This window comes from Pantherophis guttatus, chromosome 3, assembly GCF_059756535.1.
Source record: "Pantherophis guttatus breed Tessera chromosome 3, ASM5975653v1, whole genome shotgun sequence".
Classification (NCBI taxonomy): domain Eukaryota; kingdom Metazoa; phylum Chordata; class Lepidosauria; order Squamata; family Colubridae; genus Pantherophis; species Pantherophis guttatus.
The window spans coordinates 108,397,406-108,419,517 of record NC_142065.1 but is presented as its reverse complement, the minus strand read 5'-3'; the positions used below and the strand labels follow the sequence as shown (position 1 = coordinate 108,419,517).

The 22,112-nt window shown below is 38.3% G+C and overlaps 1 protein-coding gene across 23 annotated transcripts in view; it reads left to right on the top strand.

Moving 5' to 3' along the window:
- PRRC2C (proline rich coiled-coil 2C) overlaps positions 1–22,112 on the top strand; it is a 105,704-nt gene that overhangs the window by 15,978 nt on the left and 67,614 nt on the right. For all 23 annotated transcript variants that reach the window (XM_087890175.1, XM_087890173.1, XM_034409832.2 and 20 more), the window contains exons 2-6: positions 10,708–10,859; positions 12,048–12,225; positions 13,488–13,600; positions 18,423–18,560; positions 20,579–20,820. In XM_087890175.1, coding sequence (XP_087746301.1) covers positions 10,745–10,859; positions 12,048–12,225; positions 13,488–13,600; positions 18,423–18,560; positions 20,579–20,820 — 786 coding nt within the window. In that variant the 5' untranslated portion in view covers positions 10,708–10,744. The remainder of the gene's footprint in view (positions 1–10,707; positions 10,860–12,047; positions 12,226–13,487; positions 13,601–18,422; positions 18,561–20,578; positions 20,821–22,112) is intronic.

Sequence of the window (22,112 nt, the reverse complement as noted above, 5' to 3'; positions counted from 1 at the left end):
GGCTCGAAAACTTCTAAATCCGTAGGATTGAAGAAGGAGAGATCGCAGGGCACAGGTCGAGCCCCTGTAACCCCCCAGGGAAGCTTCTGGGGAGAGAACAGGCGTGGCTCCCTCCCAACCTGCTGAAACTCCGGGCGACGTGGGACGATTCTGCCTTTGCAGAACAAGCCGGCTGCAGGAAACTTAAAGCGAAAGAACCAGCTTTAATCAACAGTGAAACTATCTGAATCCTGAATCTTGGAAACGCAAGTATCAGCGCTTCGTTGACTTTTCAACCTGAGAAAACGCGAATGAGTGAAAGTGCTTAGAAAAAACATGGCGTTTAGCCTCAGAGTTAACGAGCCAGCGAGTGTGGATTGGTGAAGTTATTTTGCTTTGTTACAAAGTTTCCAAGTTGCTACAAAGTTGCTTTGCTTGTTATAAGAGAAACAATTGGAAAATTTCTCCCTTTCAAAATTTGACTTTGCTTTACTTCAACCTTTATTTGATCAAATCTGGGGGACTTTTTTAGAAGTCTTTGTGCAGGAGGGAAAGGAAAAGGAACTTCCCTCTTTAGAAAAACTAGATCACGTGGCAGGATGGCTTCAAAGAAGCAGGAAGGGAAGGCAACGGGGGGGGGATCCCCCACACATAAACATGAAACGCAACTTCCCCCTGCTCAGCAGTTACAGACCCAGAAAAAAGAATTTGATGTGGGAGATTTAAAAGAATTTATTTCTAAAACTTTGGATGATAAATTTCAAAAATCTCAACAGGAGATAGATGATAAACTTCAAAAATCACATCAGGGGATAGATGACAAACTTCAAAAATCACACCAGGAATTTATGCAGGAAATTAATGAAGTTAAAGATATGGTGAAACAGAATCAAAACAAGGTGACCAAAAAAATATCAGAAGTGGCATCTGGCCTGGCAGAATTTATTGGGAAAGTTGATTTTAAAGTTGAAGAATTTAAATCAGAAGTTAATGTTAAGATGAAAGACAATGATTATAAAATTGCTGATGTTGACAATAAAATGCAGAGAGTTGAAGACGAGATTGTCATGATATAATTCAGGGCAATGGAGTTTGCTATACGGATTCGAGGAATTCGAGAGGAGGAAAGACAGGATTTGAGACAAGTCTGTTCTGAGGCCCTGGCTAAGATTTTACAAGTTAATCCAGATGTGGTTTTTCACAAAATAGACAAAATTTACAGAGTGAACTCTTGGGTGGCCAGACAAAGACAATTACCTAGAGATGTAGTCATATATTTTACAGATAGAGAAATAAGAAATGATATCCTGCAAAAATCCTTTTACACTTCAGTACAAGTGGGGGGCTCACGAATTGGAATTTATAAAGAATTACCTCCTAAAATGCTGAAAGCTAGAAAAGAATTTGGTTTTCTCGTTAAGGAATTGCAAAATTTACAGATACCTTTCCGGTGGGACGCACCAGTTGGCATAATTTTCAGATACAAGGGACAAAGATACCGTTTGAATACCGTGGAGAAGGCACAGCACTTCTACACTACTATTCTCAAGGAAAGAACACCATCCCCACGTACATCTACAGTTTTGGAGATTAAAGAGAGTGAAGAGAAGCAACCTCAACGAGAACTGCAAGAACAGTCTAAGCAGGAATTAGAAGAAGTGCAAGGTGCAGAAGGAGGTTTTCTGGATGAGCCCTTGCTGGAATCTTCTCCAATCTTGGACCCGGCTCGGATGATTGAAGTTAAGGATCAACGTATAACTCGAGCTCAAGCTAAGTTACTTAAACAAAAGCAACAACAACAACAGGAAAGACAAGACAAGGAGGCAGATAAGAGTACTGCACAAGAGATTGGAGCTATGGGAGGAGCGAGATCGAAGCTTTCGGATGATCTTCAATTATTTTGCTCTTTGCTCCAGAAAGAGGCTGATGATGCTTAAGTGTTTATCCTGGAATGTTAATGGGTTGAATTCAGCACAGAAAAGGAAGAAATTATTTACATATTTGAAACAATTTAATAATGATATAATTTGTTTACAAGAAACGCATATCACAACTCAAGATCAAAAATATTTGATAAACTCCAAACTAGGAACACATTTTATATCTTCAACTTCGCAAAAAAAGAATGGTGTGGTTATTTATGTAAATAAAAAGTTAACAGCTAAAGTTATAGAAACAGATGAAGATGGTAGGTTTGTAGCAATTGAATTGTCTATATCAAATGGCCAAATTCTTCTGATTGGGATTTATGCTCCCAATCAACAACAGGACTATTTTTATAAGATGTTACATACTAAAATATTGCAATGGGATTACAGATCTATTTTAATTATGGGAGACTGGAATGGAGTAATTGATTCTAAATTAGATAAAAAGAGTTTGGCAAAGTCTAGAATCAGATTACCACAGACCTTTTTTGACATGAAAGAAGATATGGAACTAAAAGATGTTTGGAGAATACATAATCCAAAAGAATTGGACTATACTTTTTTTTCTGACAGACACAGATCCTTCTCTAGGATTGACTTTATTTTGTTGACAGATGATTTACTTGTTAAGACAAAAAGAACAAAGATTTTTCCAAGAACTTTGACTGACCATAGCCCAGTATGGATAGAAATTGAGATGGACAAGGTTGAGAGACGTTCTTGGAGATTAAATGAGAATTTGTTTAGATATGAAAAAAATATAACAGAACTTAAAAAGCATTTGAAAGAATTTTTTGAAATAAATTTGAATAAAGGTACCCCAATTGAAATTGTGTGGGATGCAAGTAAAGCTTATATGAGAGGGGTACTTATCTACATGAACTCTAAACATAGACTGTTCCGACAAAAGAAAAGATCTGAACTGGAAATAGAAATAAAGAATAAAGAACAGTTACTTATTAAAAATCCAACAGATGAAAGAATATGTAGTGCTATAAAACTTTTGAAAGACCAATTTCAAATGCTTATGGCGGAACAAGTTGCAACAAATTTACAATATGCGAAGCATAACACATTTTGTAACGCTAATAAACCGGGCAGATGGCTGGCTTACACATTGAGGAAAAAACAAAGTATATGGACTATTGATAGTATTGATATTGGAGGGAAAGAAATCTTTCAACAAAAATTAATTAAAGAAGCTTTTGTGGATTATTATACTAAATTATATGCTAAAGAGGAGGTGCAGAATGGACTTATAGAAAAATATTTAAACGATAAAAGAATTACAAAAATTACTGATCAACAAAAGGAAAGAATGAATTATCCTATAACAGAGGAGGAGATAATAGTAGCAATTAAACAGTTAAAAACAGCTAAAGCTCCTGGCACGGATGGCTTGACTGCAGTGTATTATAAAACTTTGCAAGCTGAAATGGTGGAACAACTTAGAGATTTATTTTGCAATATTCAGCAAGGGGGTAAAATACCCCCATCATGGACAACAGCTTACATATCTTTGATACCAAAAGAACAAATCGGTCCTAAAAAACCAGAGAACTATAGACCAATATCTCTTTTGAATACAGATTATAAAATTTTTGCGAAAGTACTAGCCAACAGGTTGATGCCAGTAATTCAGAAGGTGATTCATGATGATCAAGCGGGATTTATCGAGGGCAGATATATGAAGGACAATGTAAGGCAAGTAATAGATTTATTGGAATATCTTGAGAAGAATAAACAGATCCCTGCAGTGCTGGTCTTCTTGGATGCAGAGAAGGCCTTTGACAGAGTGGATTGGAATTTTCTATTAAAGACTTTGAAAAAGATGGACTTTGGGGATCAATTTATACAGGCGATTTCGGCAATTTATCAAGAGCAAAAGGCACAGATCATTATTAATGGAAGTCTGACAACAGAGTTTAAAATTGAAAAAGGAACAAGACAGGGATGTCCGTTGTCCCCACTTTTATTTATTTTAACACTAGAAGTCTTGCTAAATACAATACGGGACTCTAATATCTTGAGAGGTATAAAGATTAGGCAAGAGGATTACAGAATAAAGGCATTTGCAGATGATCTGGTTGTTACCCTATCACAACCAATGGAATCAATAATCTTGATGAAGGACATTATACAAGACTATGGTAAAGTTTCAGGTTTTAGATTGAATCCAAAAAAGACTAAAATGATAGCTAAAAACATGACACAAGATCGTAAACATGAGCTTGAAAGGAGAGCAGGTTTTGAGACTGTACCTAAGGTAAAATATCTAGGAGTTCAGGTTGCAGAATCAAATATGAAATTGTTTCAAAATAACTATGAGGTGTTGTGGCGAGAGGTGCAGAAAGATATGGAGACTTGGAAAAAACTGCAGCTGTCTCTACTTGGAAGAATAGCAGCAGTTAAGATGAACATTTTGCCAAGATTTCTTTTTTTGTTTCAAATGATTCCGGTGCTTAAAAGTGATAAACAATTGAAAGTTTGGCAATCTGGAGTGAATAAGTTTGTCTGGAACGAGAAGAAGCCGAGAGTGAAATTGAAAATTATGCAAGATGTTCCAGAAAGAGGAGGTCTTAAACTTCCAAACCTACAGCTATATTATGATGCAGCAGCTTTAACTTTAACAAGTGATTGGTTTGGAAGGAAAAAGACTGGAATATTGAATGCAGAAAGTTTTGATCTTGAATTTGGATGGCATGCTTACTTATTTTACGACGACAAAGTAGATAAAGTATTTAAAAGTCATATACTTAGAGATTCTTTGATGAGAGTTTGGAAGAAGCACCGACTCAAATGGGATTATAAAATACCGCTATGGTTGGATCTTGGTCATACTTTGTGGAATACAAATATAATGTCACTCGGGGGGTTTTTATATAAAGAGGTTCTTTTTACAGATGCGGGCAGATGGCAGCTGAAGACATTGCAGACACTGTTGGACGAAGGGATTAATTTAACTTGGCTACAATATAATCAATTACAATTGAGATGGAAAGAGGACCAAAAAACTGGTATTATGTTGCATGAGGAAGAATTGGTTAGACATATAAGAGAGAAAGGTCCAATGCATATCAAAAGGCTTTATAATGTTTTGCTAGAAAGAGATTCAGAAACCGAATTAGTTAAAGACTGTATGATTAAGTGGGCACAGAATTTTGAAGAACCAGTGATGCTGGAAACATGGGAAAAAAATTGGGTTCAGAATGTTAAATTTACACAGTCGCAGAATTTGAGGGAAAATTTCTACAAAATGTTTTATAGATGGCATTTAGATCCCAAAAAGTTGTCATGTATGTACCCTAATGTTCAGCCAAAATGTTGGAGATGTGAATGTTTGGATGCTACGTATTATCATGTTTGGTGGACTTGTAGGAAAGTTAAGGCTTTTTGGATAAAAATTTGGTGGGTTATGCAGAATGTTTTGAAGAAAAAAATTCAATTTTCTCCACAACTGTTTTTATTGGGTATAGTTAAGGGTTTTACATTGGGTGAAACAAAATTGATATTGTATATGATAACAGCAGCAAGATTGTTGATAGGTAAATACTGGAAGAATGAAGCTTTGCCCACTATCGAGGAATGGACTTTGAAGATGGCCAGTTTTGCAGAGATGGCGAAGATTTCAGCATATTTAAAAGATTGTTCACAAGAGACTTATGAATGGGAATGGAAAAAGTGGATAGAATATGTTCAGAACAAATATCAAACTAGAAAGTATCAAATAGCTTTTATTTGAAAATAATGTATTGGAAATTTTTTAATGTAATGAGGTAAAGAGAAAAATTATACAGGGGAGGGAGGGGTTCAAGTTTATATATAAGTGTGATATTAGGGTTCTTTATGAGTATGAGTATATTATAGGGAAGTCTGGGGGGAGGGGAGGGTTAGGGAGGGTTAGGGAGGTTGGGAAGTTTGGGGGGGTGGGGGAGAAAAGGGGTGAAAATGTAATTGTAAAACTTTTGCAATAAAAAAAAAATAAAAAAATAAAAAAAAATAACAAATCCACCAAATCGAAAAATTCCCAGTCTTTAAATAATATCAATCCCTTTTTTAAAAAAAATCACTGCTGTAGTCTTTTTAGACTTTAATCTTTTTTTTTTTAAAGCAAAAATCTCTAATTTTGAACAGGGGCTACCAGCGCTAAACGAAACTTTCCTTTTTAACTTTAGCTTTCACGCCCCATTAAAGCTCAATCGCCATCTTGGTTTCACTTTCTCCCCTTAATGAGTCAGAAGGAAGTAATACACATTTGGAGTTAAAGTTCAGTACTTGCAAATCTATTCTCTCCTGAGTTTGCTCAGCCTGCTTCCGAATGATGTTTATTCCAAGCGTTGTTTGCAGGGGTGGTCACAACGTCTTCTGCTTAAAGCAGAAACATCCCGGATCCGGAGCTCTGTTGGGCTTCCAGGGAGCTCTCACCCTTCGAGCCCCAGAATTGTTCCTGGGGCTTTTTGGGGAGCTCTACCTGCACCCGTCTGCTCTCTTCCTCCCTTTTTCCCGGGGAGAAAGTTTCCAAGCTGCTAGACAGCTGATTTTCGCTGTTCTAGCGGCTTTATTAGATCGCGGGGCTGGCGCCTGCGGTGCCACCGGAAGTCCTAGAATAAGTTTTGTAAGTAAATGATTCCAGCATTTTAAAATGCTTTCCTAGTACCACGTCTTCCCAGTTTAAGAGTCCAATTTCCTGAATATTTTCAATTTTATTATTTTTCTCGTACGCGCCTTTCATTTCTGGTCTGGTATTCTCTCAGAATTCTTAGACGCCGCTTTAACAAATAGTTTTGAACGAAAAGTTCTAAATTGTTCCTTGGGGTTAAATTTAAAACAAAAGGAAATCCTCTCCAGTACAGTTCACCTACTTTGCTCCAGCACCAGTCTTAGTTGTTCTTCGGTTGTCCCAGTTCTGTGGCAGTCATCTTTAGGCTGTCTCTTCTTGCCATGGCTGAGAGGGAAAAAGAACCTCGGGTCAGACAGGAGAACTGCGACTCTCCTCAATCACACAGTGTGCCCCACTTTGCTTCACTGCCCTTACAGGGCGGCTTTGGCTCCTCTCGGAGCCCACAAACAGGGAGAAGTCAGCACAGGAAACGGAGCCCCGTTTGCAGCGACGTCAACTGGAAGTCACAAAGGTCACTCTTTTGAAGACAGCAAAGTTCATATTCTGGACAGAAAGGACCACTGGTTTGAAAGTGGAGTCAAAGAGGCCATCTATGATAAAACTGAATAGCCTTCTCTCAATAGAGGTGGAGGGATATGACACCCTCTCTCTCCTGTTTCAGTCCTTTCAGCAGCCCCAAGAAGGTTCCACGCCTATTTGCACTCTGATTCAGGTAGTTCTGATGTAGATAAATCCTCAAATAACCAGATGACTGCAAAGAGTGTAAATCCTTCCATTCCTCCCCATTCAATCAGAACTGAAGAAACGTCTTGGGTAAGAATGTTTTCAAGGAAAAAAACCAAGAAAGTCTAGTTGGGACAACCATGACCTCGATAATTGAGAATATCCATAAGCAGTTGCCATTGCTTGTTCCAGTTTTAATAGTTTTTTTCCCCTCTCTTCACATTTTTTGTTGAGAACAGTCCAGCACAATTCATCACCAATGATATAGTTGATGGCTCAGTCAGGGATTAGGACCTGGCCAACTCCTACTGGCCATTTTATGCTGCTGCAATGTTGCCCATTCTTTCTCGATCATTACAGCCCTAGATGGCCATTTTGCCTTGAACTGTGAAAGAGGCTGGATACCCTGCAAAGTCACAAGAGGGATTGGCAGTGAAGGTGGTGCATAGTATGCTGACATACTTTCCTGTGTCTCATAGCCTGAAGCAAAGTATTTGAATGTGTTTGTTCGGCTGTGCCCTCTGTCAGGTACTATTCTATGTGTAAAATTCCACACTTGAAAACTATTTATTTATGTACTGAGAAAGCTGACATTGGTGAAATAATGATATCCATTTAGCTTACAGCTAAGCTATGGAATGGTCTTTGCTTAAGGTTATAAATATGTGTTTCCCTTTGGACACAAATTCTTCCAAGAGTCCAATTAACAATGTTGCTGTAATATAAAGAATTTGTTCCTCTTTGAAGCGATCCATGTTCAACAGATAATGACTAATACATTAGAAAGCCAGTTCATTTTTATGGACTTTATATTTCCGTAGAAGTATTTTCAAGGCTTTTGAGGTTTCACAGTGAGCAAGATTTAATGTTTAAATTACAGTGTATACATTTGCCTTGAGGTATTCTGCTAGTAAGTATTCTGCTAGTACTGCTATTCGTTTTTCTTTAAGACTTTTGCACTTTAAAAGAGATTTTATACTATGAAAATCATTCAGTAATTACAGTTGTTTCTTACATGATTGAGCTATAATTTCTTTTCCTTTTTTAAAAAAATAGAACAATCAGTGCAGACGGTTGACATAAGAACAATATTGTTATATAAATTAATAAAGGGATTTCTTCAACTGCATCCCTAATTAGATAGTTCTGTAATAGAGTATTTGTTGTTAGCACACTATTTTCAAATTCCTGTAAACTTAAGAATACTACACAGTATATGTTCCCTAGAATTCCATTTGGAGTTTAGCATGCTGTTTATACATTACAAAAGCAGAATAGATTTTAAATATGCTATTTTCAGTTTGTCATCCTAAGATATAAGACAGTGAAATTTAAAGGGTTGTAGTTTTATATTTTTATGTATCTGCATTCTATTTTAATGCTTGGCTAGAATCACTGTATGGATACAGTAGTTTTCTGAGATGTTTTGCTTGCTGTTGCAACTACAGTTTTTTAAAAAGTGTCTTTTTTTTAAGCTTAATTGAGAAGACCTCTGAATAAAATGATTCTTTGCAGACTGGAAGTGCTAGGGTAGTGATGGCAAACTTTTTTTTCTCGGGTGCCTAAAGTGCGCGACAGCACATGCGTGTGTGCCGATACCCATAATGCAATGCCCCCCTGCAGCCCCGCCCCATGCATGTGCACACGCAACCCCCGGTGCTCCCCCCCGCACATGTGCGTGTGACCCCCGTTTTGGTGCAAGCAGGCCTCCCAGAAGCCACCTGGAACCAAAAATGGGAGGGCGCACCCCTGTTTTTGTGCTAGCAGGTCTCTAACCACATCCCTCCACACATGCATGTGCAACCCCCACCCCTGGGCATGCACACGCATCTCCCGGCAGAGACCCAAAAATCAGCTGGCCGGCAGGAGGCGCATGGGCATGCGCAGTGGAGCTGACCTGGGTGTCGGCTCGTGTGCCCACAGAGATGGCTCTGTGTGCCACTTGTGGCACGCGTGTCATAGGTTCGCCATTATGGTGCTAGGGTCTTGCTCCTTGCATGTGTTTATATATTTATCTTATATCTTAATGTATAAAATGCTCTTCTAAATCTAGCAATGTTATGCTATGTTCTGATGCTTGTTTACTTGTTGCAAGACCTTACAAATTACCCCACGATGTACTTTAATGCAAATCTAGTCTTTCTATGTTAAATTTGACTTCTGAATTAAATGTTTTAAAAGCTGTTCACCAATGAAGAATGGGAACTCGTGAATGCAGAAAATATAAAGATTTGCTTGAGGTTAGATTAATTAAACTATCTAGATCAGTGATGGTGAACCTTTTCGGCACCAAGTGTCCAAACTGGAATGCGGGTTTCCGGAGCCCCAGAAACTCGAAGACCAGCTGGCCGGTACGCATGCACGCACTGGCCACCTGGTCGTCTGGTTTCCAGTGTGCGCATGCATGCCAGCCACCTTATTTTCGTGTGTGCTGGAGTGCCGGAAACCCAAACACCAGGTGGCCGGTGCACACTGTGCACAGGCCAGCTGGTCTTCGGGTTTCAGAGGCTCCAGCATGCGCAAACATCAGGTGGCCAGCGTGCATTGGAAACCAGAAGAGAAGCTGGCGACAGCGCATGTGCCCACAGAGAGGGCTCTGCGTGCCACCTCTGCCATAGATTCATCATCACAGATTTAGATTAAGCTAGATAGATTGACATAATATATGAGTGAAAACCTATTTTCTGTTTTCTATAGTTTGATTAGACTATAATGTGCCTGATCTCAAATACTTTATGGCAATAGCCATACATAGAAACATTTTGAATTTATAGTCTAGCACACTGGTCAGCAAACGTTTTTTGGAAATGGCTAAATCTATCTCCCACAGTAGTTGGCTGCTGAAAGGCCACTACTCTTACCCTGGACAACCCCATCCTCAGCTCCACTTCTAACCCCAGGAGCTTGGTGGAGGCTCAGGGTTGGTGATCTGCTACCCTCTTTTCCATCCAGTTCTTAGCTGCAGATCATGTAAAAGCAGGGGATGAGCCAGATGTAGTTGTGGACAATAACTTGCTGACCCCCTGGCCTCAAAGATTGATACCTGGTCTAAGAAATGACTATATCTGTAGAGAGTTTGAGTATCTGAACTTTGATGTATAAATCTTAATGTTAACTACTCCATATGCATGAATTTAGATGGGATCAAGCACAAAGTTACTTGGAGCATATTAGTAGCATTCATTTTAGATTATCCCATCTCTTTAATACATTTAAATTTTGATATTTGTCTTATTATTACTAAAAATCAGACTTTTAACAGGATTTCTGGAACACACTTAACAGTTTCAATATTTATTGTGCTATTTCATATATTGGAAAGCTACCACAGAGTTTTTTGTGGAGCACAGCTGCACTACATTCTGAATATCCCAATTCTCTTGATAATTATATCTGTTGCATGGATGAGTCTTTTTTTTTATTGTTTTGACTAGTTAGTTTATTGTTCCTTTTCAGTGGGTGAGCAAGGAGATTCCAGACTCGATGAACTGAAATGTCTGAGAAGTCAAGCCAGAGCACAAAAGCAAAGGACGGGAAAACAAAGTATGCAACACTTAGTTTATTCAATACATATAAAGGAAAGGCTCTGGAAACACAGAAAACTACAGGTATGTTAGTTAAAACTAAACATTTCCTACCAATTTACTTGGTTGGTTGTAATTTTATTTTGTGCAGAAATATCAGCACTTAAGGCATTTTTACTTCAGATTTTCAATTTTGCATCATAGTTACCTTTATTAATTTACATGCCTGACAGTTTTATAGTTAATATTCAGATATTTTTAAATAATGATACTAAAAGAACTATTTCTAAAAAGCCTTCTGGCAAGATTGTATGTAAATACCAGTGTGCTTTGTCTTTTGATAATCTGGTATTATTTGCCAGATTATCTGGCCATGGATTTCATCTGTCATCTCTTAAATATTTGTATTTGATTTGTATAAATTTTATTTTATTACATTGTTCATTGTTATGAATATTTTAATGAAAAACACTTTACATCCATAATCAAATGTGTACTTGAGCAACAAATTCACAGTGAATACAAGCTCCATAAGCAAAGAAGGGAAAAAGAATTGCACAATTCCTTTCATAGTTGCTGCTCTTTAAAAGAGCAATAAGCAAAAATAGAACTAATTTATACTTGATTTAGGAAAAAGGTTCTCTCTATAAATCTTATAGCTCAACATTAGATATTAGACTTTAATGATGTTTTGTATTGTTTACTATTTTTTAAAATAAGACTACAGAAGAATAATCAGATATTTAACATGCTATATTCACTTGTCCCTATATTAATTTGGAAACCAAGAGTTACCGTATTTTTCGCTCTATAAGACGCACCTGACCATAAGAAGCAGCTAGGTTTAGAGGAGGAAAACAAGAAAAAAAAATCAGGCGGAGCCTGAGAGTGTGTCCTCTCATGTGCCAGCTCCTGTACAGCTCTCTACTGCGGAAAAGAGACAGAAGAGGCGGGCAATGGCAAAGACAGAAGAGGCGGGTTCAGCACTGTAAACGAACCCTGCTGCCGCAGCCCAGCTGCTATTCACCAAAGGACCAGCACCATCCATCTTTTTGAGGGGGTGGAAATGCGTCTTATGGAACGAAAAATATGGTATATTTTTCCCCTTCACCATTTGCAAGTAAGTGAGCAGGCAGGAATTTATTCTTAGTTTTTCAGTGTCCAGAAATATAATTTTTAATAGTATTTTGCCAGGAATTTTTTTTCAAGGAAAATAAGGATGAGTAGAAACATGAATGTATATTAACAGTTTACAATTATTTTTTTGCATAGTTGCAACTCGTCATGGATTACAAAGTCTTGGGAAAGTTGCTGTTTCACGGAGAATGCCCCCTCCAGCTAACCTCCCTAGTCTTAAAGCAGAAAACAAAGGCAATGATCCCAATATAAACATTGTGCCTAAGGATGGCACAGGTTGGGCTTCTAAACAAGAACAACATGAGGAAGAAAAGTAAGTTGCACTACAAATCATCCTTCCTGTTGTTAATAAAACGTTTTAGCATATGCTGCAGGAGTCTTAAAGAACACTACAGGTAGTCCTTGCTTAACAACCATTCATTCACTGACCACTTGAAGTTACAATAGCAATGAACCAATAGTAGTTATGGTTGGTCCTTGAAGTTGTGGCATCCCTGCAATCACATGATAAGAATTTGGATGCTTGGCAACCTGCCTAAATTTACAACTGCAACATATATCTCAATTCTTCTATCTCCCTAACTCCCTCCCATATCTCAACTTTTGGCTATCCTGCCTCCACTTCTGCCTTTCTCTTCTGCCCCCCAGCTGACCTTCACCATCAACTTCCTCCTGCCAAGGAAGGGCAGCTGCTGACTCTTCACAAGGCCCATTATTAATTAATTAGTAATAACATTAATTATAAATTTTAAAGAATTTCATGCAAATATTAGCACTTTAGTTTTCTGATAATTTATTACCTGTATTTTCTTGGAGTAAAAATCAAAACCCTCAATTTGATTCTCATCCCCATTTGGGAAATAGACACGATTATAATAATGTCTGCATATAAAAGAGCTGAATGAACTACGCAGCCTGCTAATACAGGGTATGATGAATGAAAACAGAGAAGCCCTGTCATGTCAAATAAGTAATTAGAAAAGAACCCTCATCAATAATTTTTATAAATGGACACCAGATTGTGCAGATATGAGAAGGATTGTATCTTTTGAAGCATTGATAAGAGCCCATTCTGGAGTATTTCATCTTTGATTAAATTTACTAGATTTTGTGGCAGCATCAGATAATTTTTTGTTTGCTTTATAAGTTTGTTCACTTCCACCATGAAAAAATAAATGAATGCAAATTTAAATTAGATGTTATCTCTTTTTATGCTAAGAACAGTTTGTCTCATATAGTTAAAAAATTATATGATACAAACTATTTCATGCAAATCTTGATAAGCTTTCTTGAAGTTCTTCCCTTTTATTTTGTATTAAAGCTTTTGAAATAAGATTGTTGATATAAATTCTACTAGGAGAACTATTGGGAACTGCTGTCAGCACTAGAGTAAATGCAGCTCGAAACCTGACAGCTGCATTCATAAATGTGTCTGTGTTCATATAAGTTGTTATGCTCTTATCATAAAAGCTTTCTTTAATGATTTGAAGTTTTGAATTCTTCGTTAAAATATGGTTTGCAGTCATTATGTTAGCCATTTTGTCTCAGGCATTTTCAAATTTCTCTTGCTTTTAGACAAGCAGAAGTACCACAGGTGCAGCCAAAACCTGCAGTTCCTGCTCCTCCAGAAGCTCCTCCTCCTGTTGTCAAATCCTGGGCAAATACCAAACAGGGTGGACAGGGTGATGGTAAGTGAAGGAAAGATGGGCCAGTCTAGCTGAGCCAGTAATTCTGTACTGCACTTCTCTAAGACTCATCATTTCTTTCATTTTCTTGTTTATTTGGGTAATCTTAGAGATGTAGTAGGATCATTATTCTTTGGTGAAAGATGGTGCATAGCTTTGAAAGTTTCAAGTATGTAGGAGTTGCCTTCTGAAGGAAAACTTAGGAGAGACTACTGTATTAAAGGATGAGAAGGTAGTATTAGAAGTTTAGAATAATAGAGTTGGAAGGGACAATGAGGTCTTCTAGTCCAACCCCCTGCTTAGGCAGGATACCCTACGCCACTTCAGACAAATGGTTATCCAGTCTCTTCTTAAAAACTTGAAGTGTTGGAGCATTTACAACTTCTGGAGGCAAGTTGATCCACTGATTGATTGTTCGTGAAAATTGTTTTTTGGGGGGGAATTACACCAAAATGCTAGTATGAGCACAGATCTGGTTTTGGAAGGTCTGTGCCTGATCAAAGTATGTTCCTGACAGAAGTAGTTTGGAAATAGAAACCAGGAAGAAAAGGGCCAAGGACATTGATGGCAGTATCTGAGAAAACACTGGGAAGATTAGGTGGCCAATTTGGCTGGGGAGTATGTTGCACTGTGGGAGAGAGAAAAGAAGCTTGGAACCTCAGACCAGTGAGTTACTCTGGTGGGAGTTTCCGTGGAGAAGGAGGGAATTAAGAGATAACTTCATTCCCTCATTTTGCTTTGTACTTGCTTTTTCTAAGAGCACTTGACGGACGTGACCGGGAGGATTTTTCATCAGGTTCACCTGATCCGCCAGTTGCGTCCCTTTCTAGATCGGGACTCCCTACGTACGGTCACTCATGCCCTCGTCACCTCCCGTCTGGAGTATTGTAACGCTCTCTACATGGGGCTCCCCTTGAGGAGCACTCGGAGGCTCCAACTGGCGCAGAATGCGGCCGCGCGAGTGGTAATGGGAGCGACATGGCGCTCCCATGTAACACCTCTCCTGCGCGAGCTGCACTGGCTCCCGGTGGTCTTCTGGGTGCGCTTCAAAGTCTTGGTTATCACTTTTAGAGTGCTCCATGGCTTAGGACCTGGTTATTTACGGGACCGCCTGCTACCACCAATAGTCTCCCACCGACCAGTACGCTCCCATAGAGAGGGGCTCCTCCGGGTGCCGGCGGCCAAACAATGTCGACTGGTGGCCCCCAGGGGGAGAGCCTTCTCTGTGGGGGCACCTACTATCTGGAACGAGCTCCCCCCGGAGATACGGAGGATCCCGGATCTGCGTACCTTCCGTCGTGTGCTCAAGACGTTCTTATTTCATCAAGCTGGCCTGACCTAAGTTTTTCCCCTTTTTAAATGGAAATTTTAGGACTTCCGGTTGGCACCGCCGGCGTCGCAGACGGTTTTCTTGGACCGCCAGCCCTGCGATTCCGTTGGAGGCGTTCTGACAGCGCTAATCAGCTGTCAGACGGCTTAAAAACCTCTCCTTCGGGAGAAGAAGGAGAGGAGAGCCGGTGGGCGAGGGTAGAGCTCCCCGGGAGCCCCTGGAGTAATTCCAGGGGCTTGGAGGGTGAGAGCTCCCCGTTCAGCCCACTGAAGCTCCGGATCCGTGGCGACTCCGTTCAAACGGAGCCAGACGCTGGTGACCGACTCTGCTCTCAAGAAGAAGATTAATTGATTTCAAAAAGCAGACAGAACGGAAGCAGGAGAGCAAGCTTTTGCAAGTATATACTTAACTCCTAGGATACATTGTTTTTATTTGATTTTGCTGAGCTGGAGCTGGAAATGGCGTCTTCGTTGTGGGCGTGAAAGTGAAAGTAGGAAATGAAAGTGCTTGTTAATAGACTTGTGCTCAGAGACTGGATTTAAACTGCTGGATTTGGGAGCTGGGTCTAGAAAAGACTATCTTGCTTGATAAACTACAAATAAATCTGAGAAAGCTGCTCAAGAGACTTTATGGTTGTGAAAAGAAAAATTCTTTTAAAATAATATGGCTTCCAAGGAAGAAGTTTCTGAAAGTGGTGGAGGCTCTCTAATGGCGTCAGAAATGACACAGAGAACTGAATCACAGAGCCAGGAGGTTTTTTTTAGAGACTTTGCAGAATTTATAAAGGAAGCCATGAATAACCAAATTGTAATTATTAATAACCTAACAGCAATCATAGAACAAAAATTTATAGAACTGGTGGAGGATATAAAAGCAACTGAGGATGTTTTTGAAGGAAAGCACAATGACAATGTAGGAGACATTTTGACCAAAACAGAGAAGCTGGAACTGGCTGATCCTCAAGAATCTTCAAACTTTCTTCCTGCCCTTTTGGAATTAACTGATAGATCTCTTCAAAAATATAATTTGGAGCAGAAAGAAGAAGAAACTGACCAGCCCTACGAGGTTTCTGAGGATAAAGCAGATTTGGCAGAGGCTTTCACACAATTAATTGAAATGCAACAACTGGATTTTTCTTTGCAAACTGATCGAGTTAATTCTTTGTTCTATGAACTGACTGACTATATAAGCAAGAAGAGTCGATATGGGGGCTCTAAATCAGAGGAAATGGTTCCGAGAAAGGGATAAGTTTTAAAGATACATCAACCCCCAGTTAAACTTCAAAACCTCCTCAAAATAAAAGAAGGAGGGAGGAAGAAAGATTGGAAAAAATACAGAAAGAAAGGAAGAATGGAAGATTAACTTTTTCTGGTCTAACTATTGATGTATTAATGATTAATTACAATGATTAACTAAATGAATTAAGAGTTCATTAATTAAGGCTTAGTTATTGTTGTATTAAGATCTTTAAAATATTTGAATATTGAGAACAAAAGTAGGAGGAGGAGCCAAATGATTAAGTACATGAATTAAGAATATTCTATAGATGTATTATGAGATTTTTAGATCTACTAGTGTTTGTTATTGGTTTTTAAAAATTCTTAGGGCTAAAGGATTATATGTTATTTTGAGTTTAAAGGGAGGTTGATGAATAATTTGTAGAAGGGGAGTTAAGGGGTCTAGGGAGTTTCAATGTCTTGCATTAACTTAGCATATTTTAGCGTATGTTTGGTAAAATTTATACCCTGTTTTTCTTCTGGGAAGTCGGGGGAGCGGGGAGGGAAGGGGGGGTTGAAGGTTGGGTTTACAAATGTTTAAATAGATAAGTGAAAATATTATTTGTTTGAATTTTAAAAAACAATAAAACCTTTTTGTTTTAATTAAATGGAAATTTTAAATTTGGTTTTAAATTATTGGGGTTTTAAATTTTCAGCCAAATTATTTAATTCGTTTTACTTTATTTTAAATTTTATATTTATATGTTTTATTCTATAGCTGTTCACCGCCCTGAGTCCTTCGGGAGTAGGGCGGTATACAAATTTAAATAAATAAATAAATAAATAAATAAATAAATAAATAAATAAATAAATAAATAAATAAATGGTAGGTAGGTAGGTAGGTAGGTAGGTAGGTAGGCAGGCAGGCTTCTATTATTCTAAAACACCAAAGAGGTGACATTGCCAAAGAGATAATCTGAAACTATTTGGAAAAACTTTTAGAAAGGATTTTGCTCCAGATATAAACAAAAACATTTTTTTCTGTTTAGTGCATTCTCCCCAAACTAGAGCTATAAGGGATTCAGTCCTGGGTGGGTGTGATCTGTGTCTGAACAGTTGATGCAAAAGAGATACTGCCCTTTAGGGAGCTGTTGAAGGATGCTAAGGGAAAACTATTTTGGTCATTATGTCTTGTATATGTATATGTCTTATTGTTTGTTCATATGTATGGCTGCTGCTGCTGCTTCTGTGGCCTTGAGGGAGAGTAGAGAGAGAACAGAATTCCTCTAGCGTATAGTAGGAAGTATGAAGCTGGGAAGGGATTTGTCAGATAAGGAAATGTCAAGTTACATGCTTGAAAGTTATTCTTTATGTTGAGTCTTCTTCCATCTTGCAAAATTTTAGACTTACAGGCCAGTCTACATTTTGGTTTTAGGATGCTGATTTTAAATTCCAGGTTGAATTTCTAATAACACGATTGTGAATGAGACAGCTAACCCAATGAGTTGGTAAATGGGCTTAGTGTAATTGATCTCATCTAGCCATCTCCCTGTGGGTAATTGGTCCAACAGAAATTACAGCGAGTCTTAACAATTTGTGAACCCTTTTGAATTTTCAGTATTTCTGCATAAATATGACCTAAATGTGATATCTTCTTCACATATCTCTTAAAACTAATTAGAGAACCCAATTAAACAAATAAGTCAAAAACATTAAATTTGTTCATTTATTTATTGAGAAAAACGATCCAAAGCTACATGATAAAAGCATAAAACAGTTTTAAGGTATGTTTACAAATAGCGTAAGTGTCACCTCTAGGCATACACACACACACACACACACACACATTCATTCATTCATTCATTCTGCGTGCAGTTCTGGTCGACATGATACCAAAAAGATACTGAGACCCTAAAAAAAGTGCAGAGGAGAGCAACAAAGATATAAGAAGTTTGGAGGCTAAATCACGCGATAAACAACTAAGGCAACTAGGAATGTTCAGCCTAGCAAGAAAGATTGGATAGGATAGCTGTCAGCTTGCCTACTGGAGATTTTCAAGAAAAGGTTGAAGAACCTTTTGTCTAGGAGGGAATAAGGATTCACACCTTGGGCAGGGTGTGACTAGAAGATCTCCAAAGTTCCTTTCAGCCCTATGATTTGGTGATTCTAAATCTTCTGAAGCAATATGAATTGTGATAGAATATATTTCTTGTTTAAATATAAGAATAAAAGAACATTATGTGCAATATTGATTTAGTTTTTTTAAAATAACTTTCAGGTCCTGGAGTTCAAATAAATACTTATTTCCAGCAAGAGTTTCCTAGTTTGCAGGCAGCTGGAGATCAAGAAAAGGGAAATAAAGAAAAGGATGCACCTGAAGAGCCTTATGGTCCTGGGCCAAGTTTGCGTCCACAAAGTAGGTGTGCCTAAAATAACCTAAGATTGTTGTGGTTGTGGAGCTCCTGATGAGTTTTTTATCTTGGGGAATGCTGTTTTTGTCCAGGATTATGTGGTTTTTAATCTGTTTTTTTAATCTATGTACTAGACTTACCATGTCGTCTTAGACTTGAACAGCCTTAATAAATCTAATAAATAAATTTAAAAGTTCTTCATAGAATTCAGTATTAATTCACATTTGATTCATGTCAAAATTAATTTGCAAATAAGATCCTGGGATGATGTATCTATCTAGGATTAAGGATTTTAATCTATTTGCTTTCATTAGTTGAAACTTCATCTACAAATTAATATTGTCTTTTTTATTTTTGGTTACTCACTAAATTTGTAAAAGAGATACTCAGTTGATCACATTTCCTATTTTGAGTTGTAGGTTTGAATATCATTATGGTTGCAGTGGTTGGTGTTTTCTTTTAACACAAAATAAACCAAATTAGCAAAGATGAACAAAGACAACTTATACTTCATACCGAACAATAGTTTGTGTTCTTCTTGTGTTCTTTAACTGAAAAGATTTAAAAATGTAAAATGTAGTCTGAAATCAAAATTGTAGTCCATTTTCAAATATGCAGGCTCAAAGGCCTTCAGATGTGGAACAATGCCTATTATGGTTGTCAAATAAAAGGAGCAAACAAAAGATGGCTCTAGAAATACTGATAGATATTTAGGGGTTAGTACTACAGGTGGTCCTCGACTTAACAATGGCAATTGGGACCAGAATTTCCATCACTAAGCAATGTCATTAAAATACAACTGCATGGCTTAGTAGTGGCAGTCCCTGCAGTCCTAGTTGTGGATGTTAACTGAATGCTATGGTTGTTAGGCAAAGTAACGTTCTACCTGCTTCCCACAATGAAAGTTAATGGGGAAGCCAGCAGCACATTGCAAGTCCCAGGCCAGCAGGTGGCTAGTGTTTGATGGGAGTGAGGGGTGTGCATGGATTTGGGGGAAGCATAGCAAGTGTGCAAATTAGGGATTGTCCATGGAAAGGCACAGCAAGGATTGGGGAGGGAGTGCAGGCAGTTGTGGATCAGAGAGGAAGCACAAGGGTCCAGTATAGGTCTGAGAGGGTGCTTGAAGGGTGGACTTTGGGAGTGTATAAATGGCCAGTCTGGCACGAACACAAAGGTGCTGAAGAAGGGTGCATGGGTGGGAGAGAATTACCGTAGCAACTTGTGACCTTCCCTGCTGGTTTCCCCATTGACTTTCTGGACAAGCTGGCAGGGAAGGTTGCAAAGAGCAATCATGATCACAGGATGCTGGAACCGGTCATTAATAAATTGTAAATAACTGGCAAGTCAGTTTAGCCTAATGGTTAAAGCACCAGGTTAGAAACCAGAACACCATGAGTTCTAGTCGTGCTTTACACATGAAAGTCAGGTGACTTTGGGCCAGTTACTCTCTTAGCTCAATTTACAGTATTGTGGGGAAAATAGGAAGGACTACTAGGTATGTTCATTGCAGTCATGTGATCACGGAGGTGCTGAGACAGCTGGAACTCTGAGGACTGGTCATAATCATCATTCAGCACCATTGTAATTTCGAACAGTTACTGAACAAATGGTCATAGGTTGAGGACTACCTGTAGATTAGCAAAGATTTCTAATTTCCAGCTTTCTGAGGACTGACAGTCAGTTTTTTCCTGCTGATGCAGTCTCATATTGGGAAAGTGCACTGCATAATACTAGGGATTTCCAAAACTGAAATGTTCCAAAAATACTGATAGATGCTTAGTATGATGAGGCAACCCCTTTTTGTAAGTCTGATCCCATCCTTTATAGTGGTCAAGAAAAACAAACTGTATCACACAATTTATTTCAATTTTTCATTGGGCAATTGTCTAGGTTATACGGCTCCAATTTGGGCTGCTTTAACTTTTTTCAGGCAGTGGAAGTGTGGTTTTTGGAAGAAGAAAATAAAACTGGTTACTGTGTTGGTACAGCACTTCAGAATTTGATGTTCCCTTTTCCAATGCAGATGTTGCTAGCTGGAGAGAAGGTGGAGGCAGAAGTTTAAATTCTCCAAACTCTCCAACTGATCAAGAAGCAAAACCTCTTATTCAAGAAGATGGTAATATGCCTGGACCAACAGAACAAAGTGATGCCCTTAAGATACCAGAAAAGAAGGAGATACGGATAGCACCACCTCCCCCACCTAAGATGAATGGCCAGCAACAGCCAGGGATCCTTCCTCAGTATAAAGGGATGATACCACCATATGTAAGTCTGATAGATCAAGTTCTTGCAAAATTTCTTTCATTTCCAAGAGTCATGTTATAAAGAAAATGAAATTTGGAGGGCAAATTATTCCTATAGCGCAGGGAGCATTATGGCCTGTTTGCTAGTAAGTCTTTTCAATTTCTGGTGTGGATTTAGATTATATTTAAGCAGTAGACAAAGTGAAACAATAAAAACCTTTTTAAAGAATCTTACAAAACATAAAATTTTGAGAAATAATTTTTATAGCCTGTGGATTCAAAAGGTATCTTTTGGTTTGTGATCAGATTAATTGAAACAAGAGCACCACCTGGGGCATGCATGAAACAAACAAAAAATATTTTACTTCAGCTTAGCACCCCTCTTTCCCCTCAGAACCGAGCATCTCCACCTCCTCCTGAACTTTCCAAATTAGCTCATTCCAAAGGAACAAAACTCAAATCTTCAAATTACTGGCCATCAGAAATAATGGAAAATCAGAACAAATCTCTAGCTCTCTATTTTTTTAACCCAAGGCCACCAGATAGATGCTGATTTTTGCTACAATTTACCCAAATAGAAGGGGAAAAAATAAAATAATAAAAACAAATTCTTTGAAATCCCTAACAGCTTTGATAGAAGAGAAAACATTCTTACTGCAGAACAACAGAATTAATCTTCAATTAGCAGTTATTTAGCTTCTAATAACAAATTAACTGCTCCAAGACTGAATCCCAACCTAACCAAGTAACACTATTGCACTTCCATTGCTATGATACTACAGGATTTCTTTAAATGTATATGAACATTTCATTCGCAAGATGGGAAGAAGTTGTGCTGGTTCCAAAACTGAGCTGTTCCTGTTTAATTGTATGGATAGTGTAGGTTACCATTACACAACAAATTAAAAAAGCCAGCACACTGCACTCCTATTGTACCAGACTCTGCTATCGATAGTATCATTTATACCAGTGGTCCCAACCCTTTCTGGCACCAGGGACCAATTTCAGAAGAAAAAATTTCTTCCACGGACCGGGGGGAGGGGGGAGATGATTTTGTGCACAACCTACATCATGTGCAAGTGAAGCTTCACTCACTTATCCGGCCCAGTTCCTAAAACTAGGGGTTGGGGAGCCCTGATTTATAACAAATGAGCAGAAAGTACTAATTCTATCCTTATAATCAGCAATGAAACCAGTGCATTTTTTTCGTTTTTCTAAATGCCTTGAGGCTGACATCAGTATGATATAAGGCACATACATCAACAGATCTCAGACACAGAAACTTCTCACATTTACCCCTCTAGACATGTATCA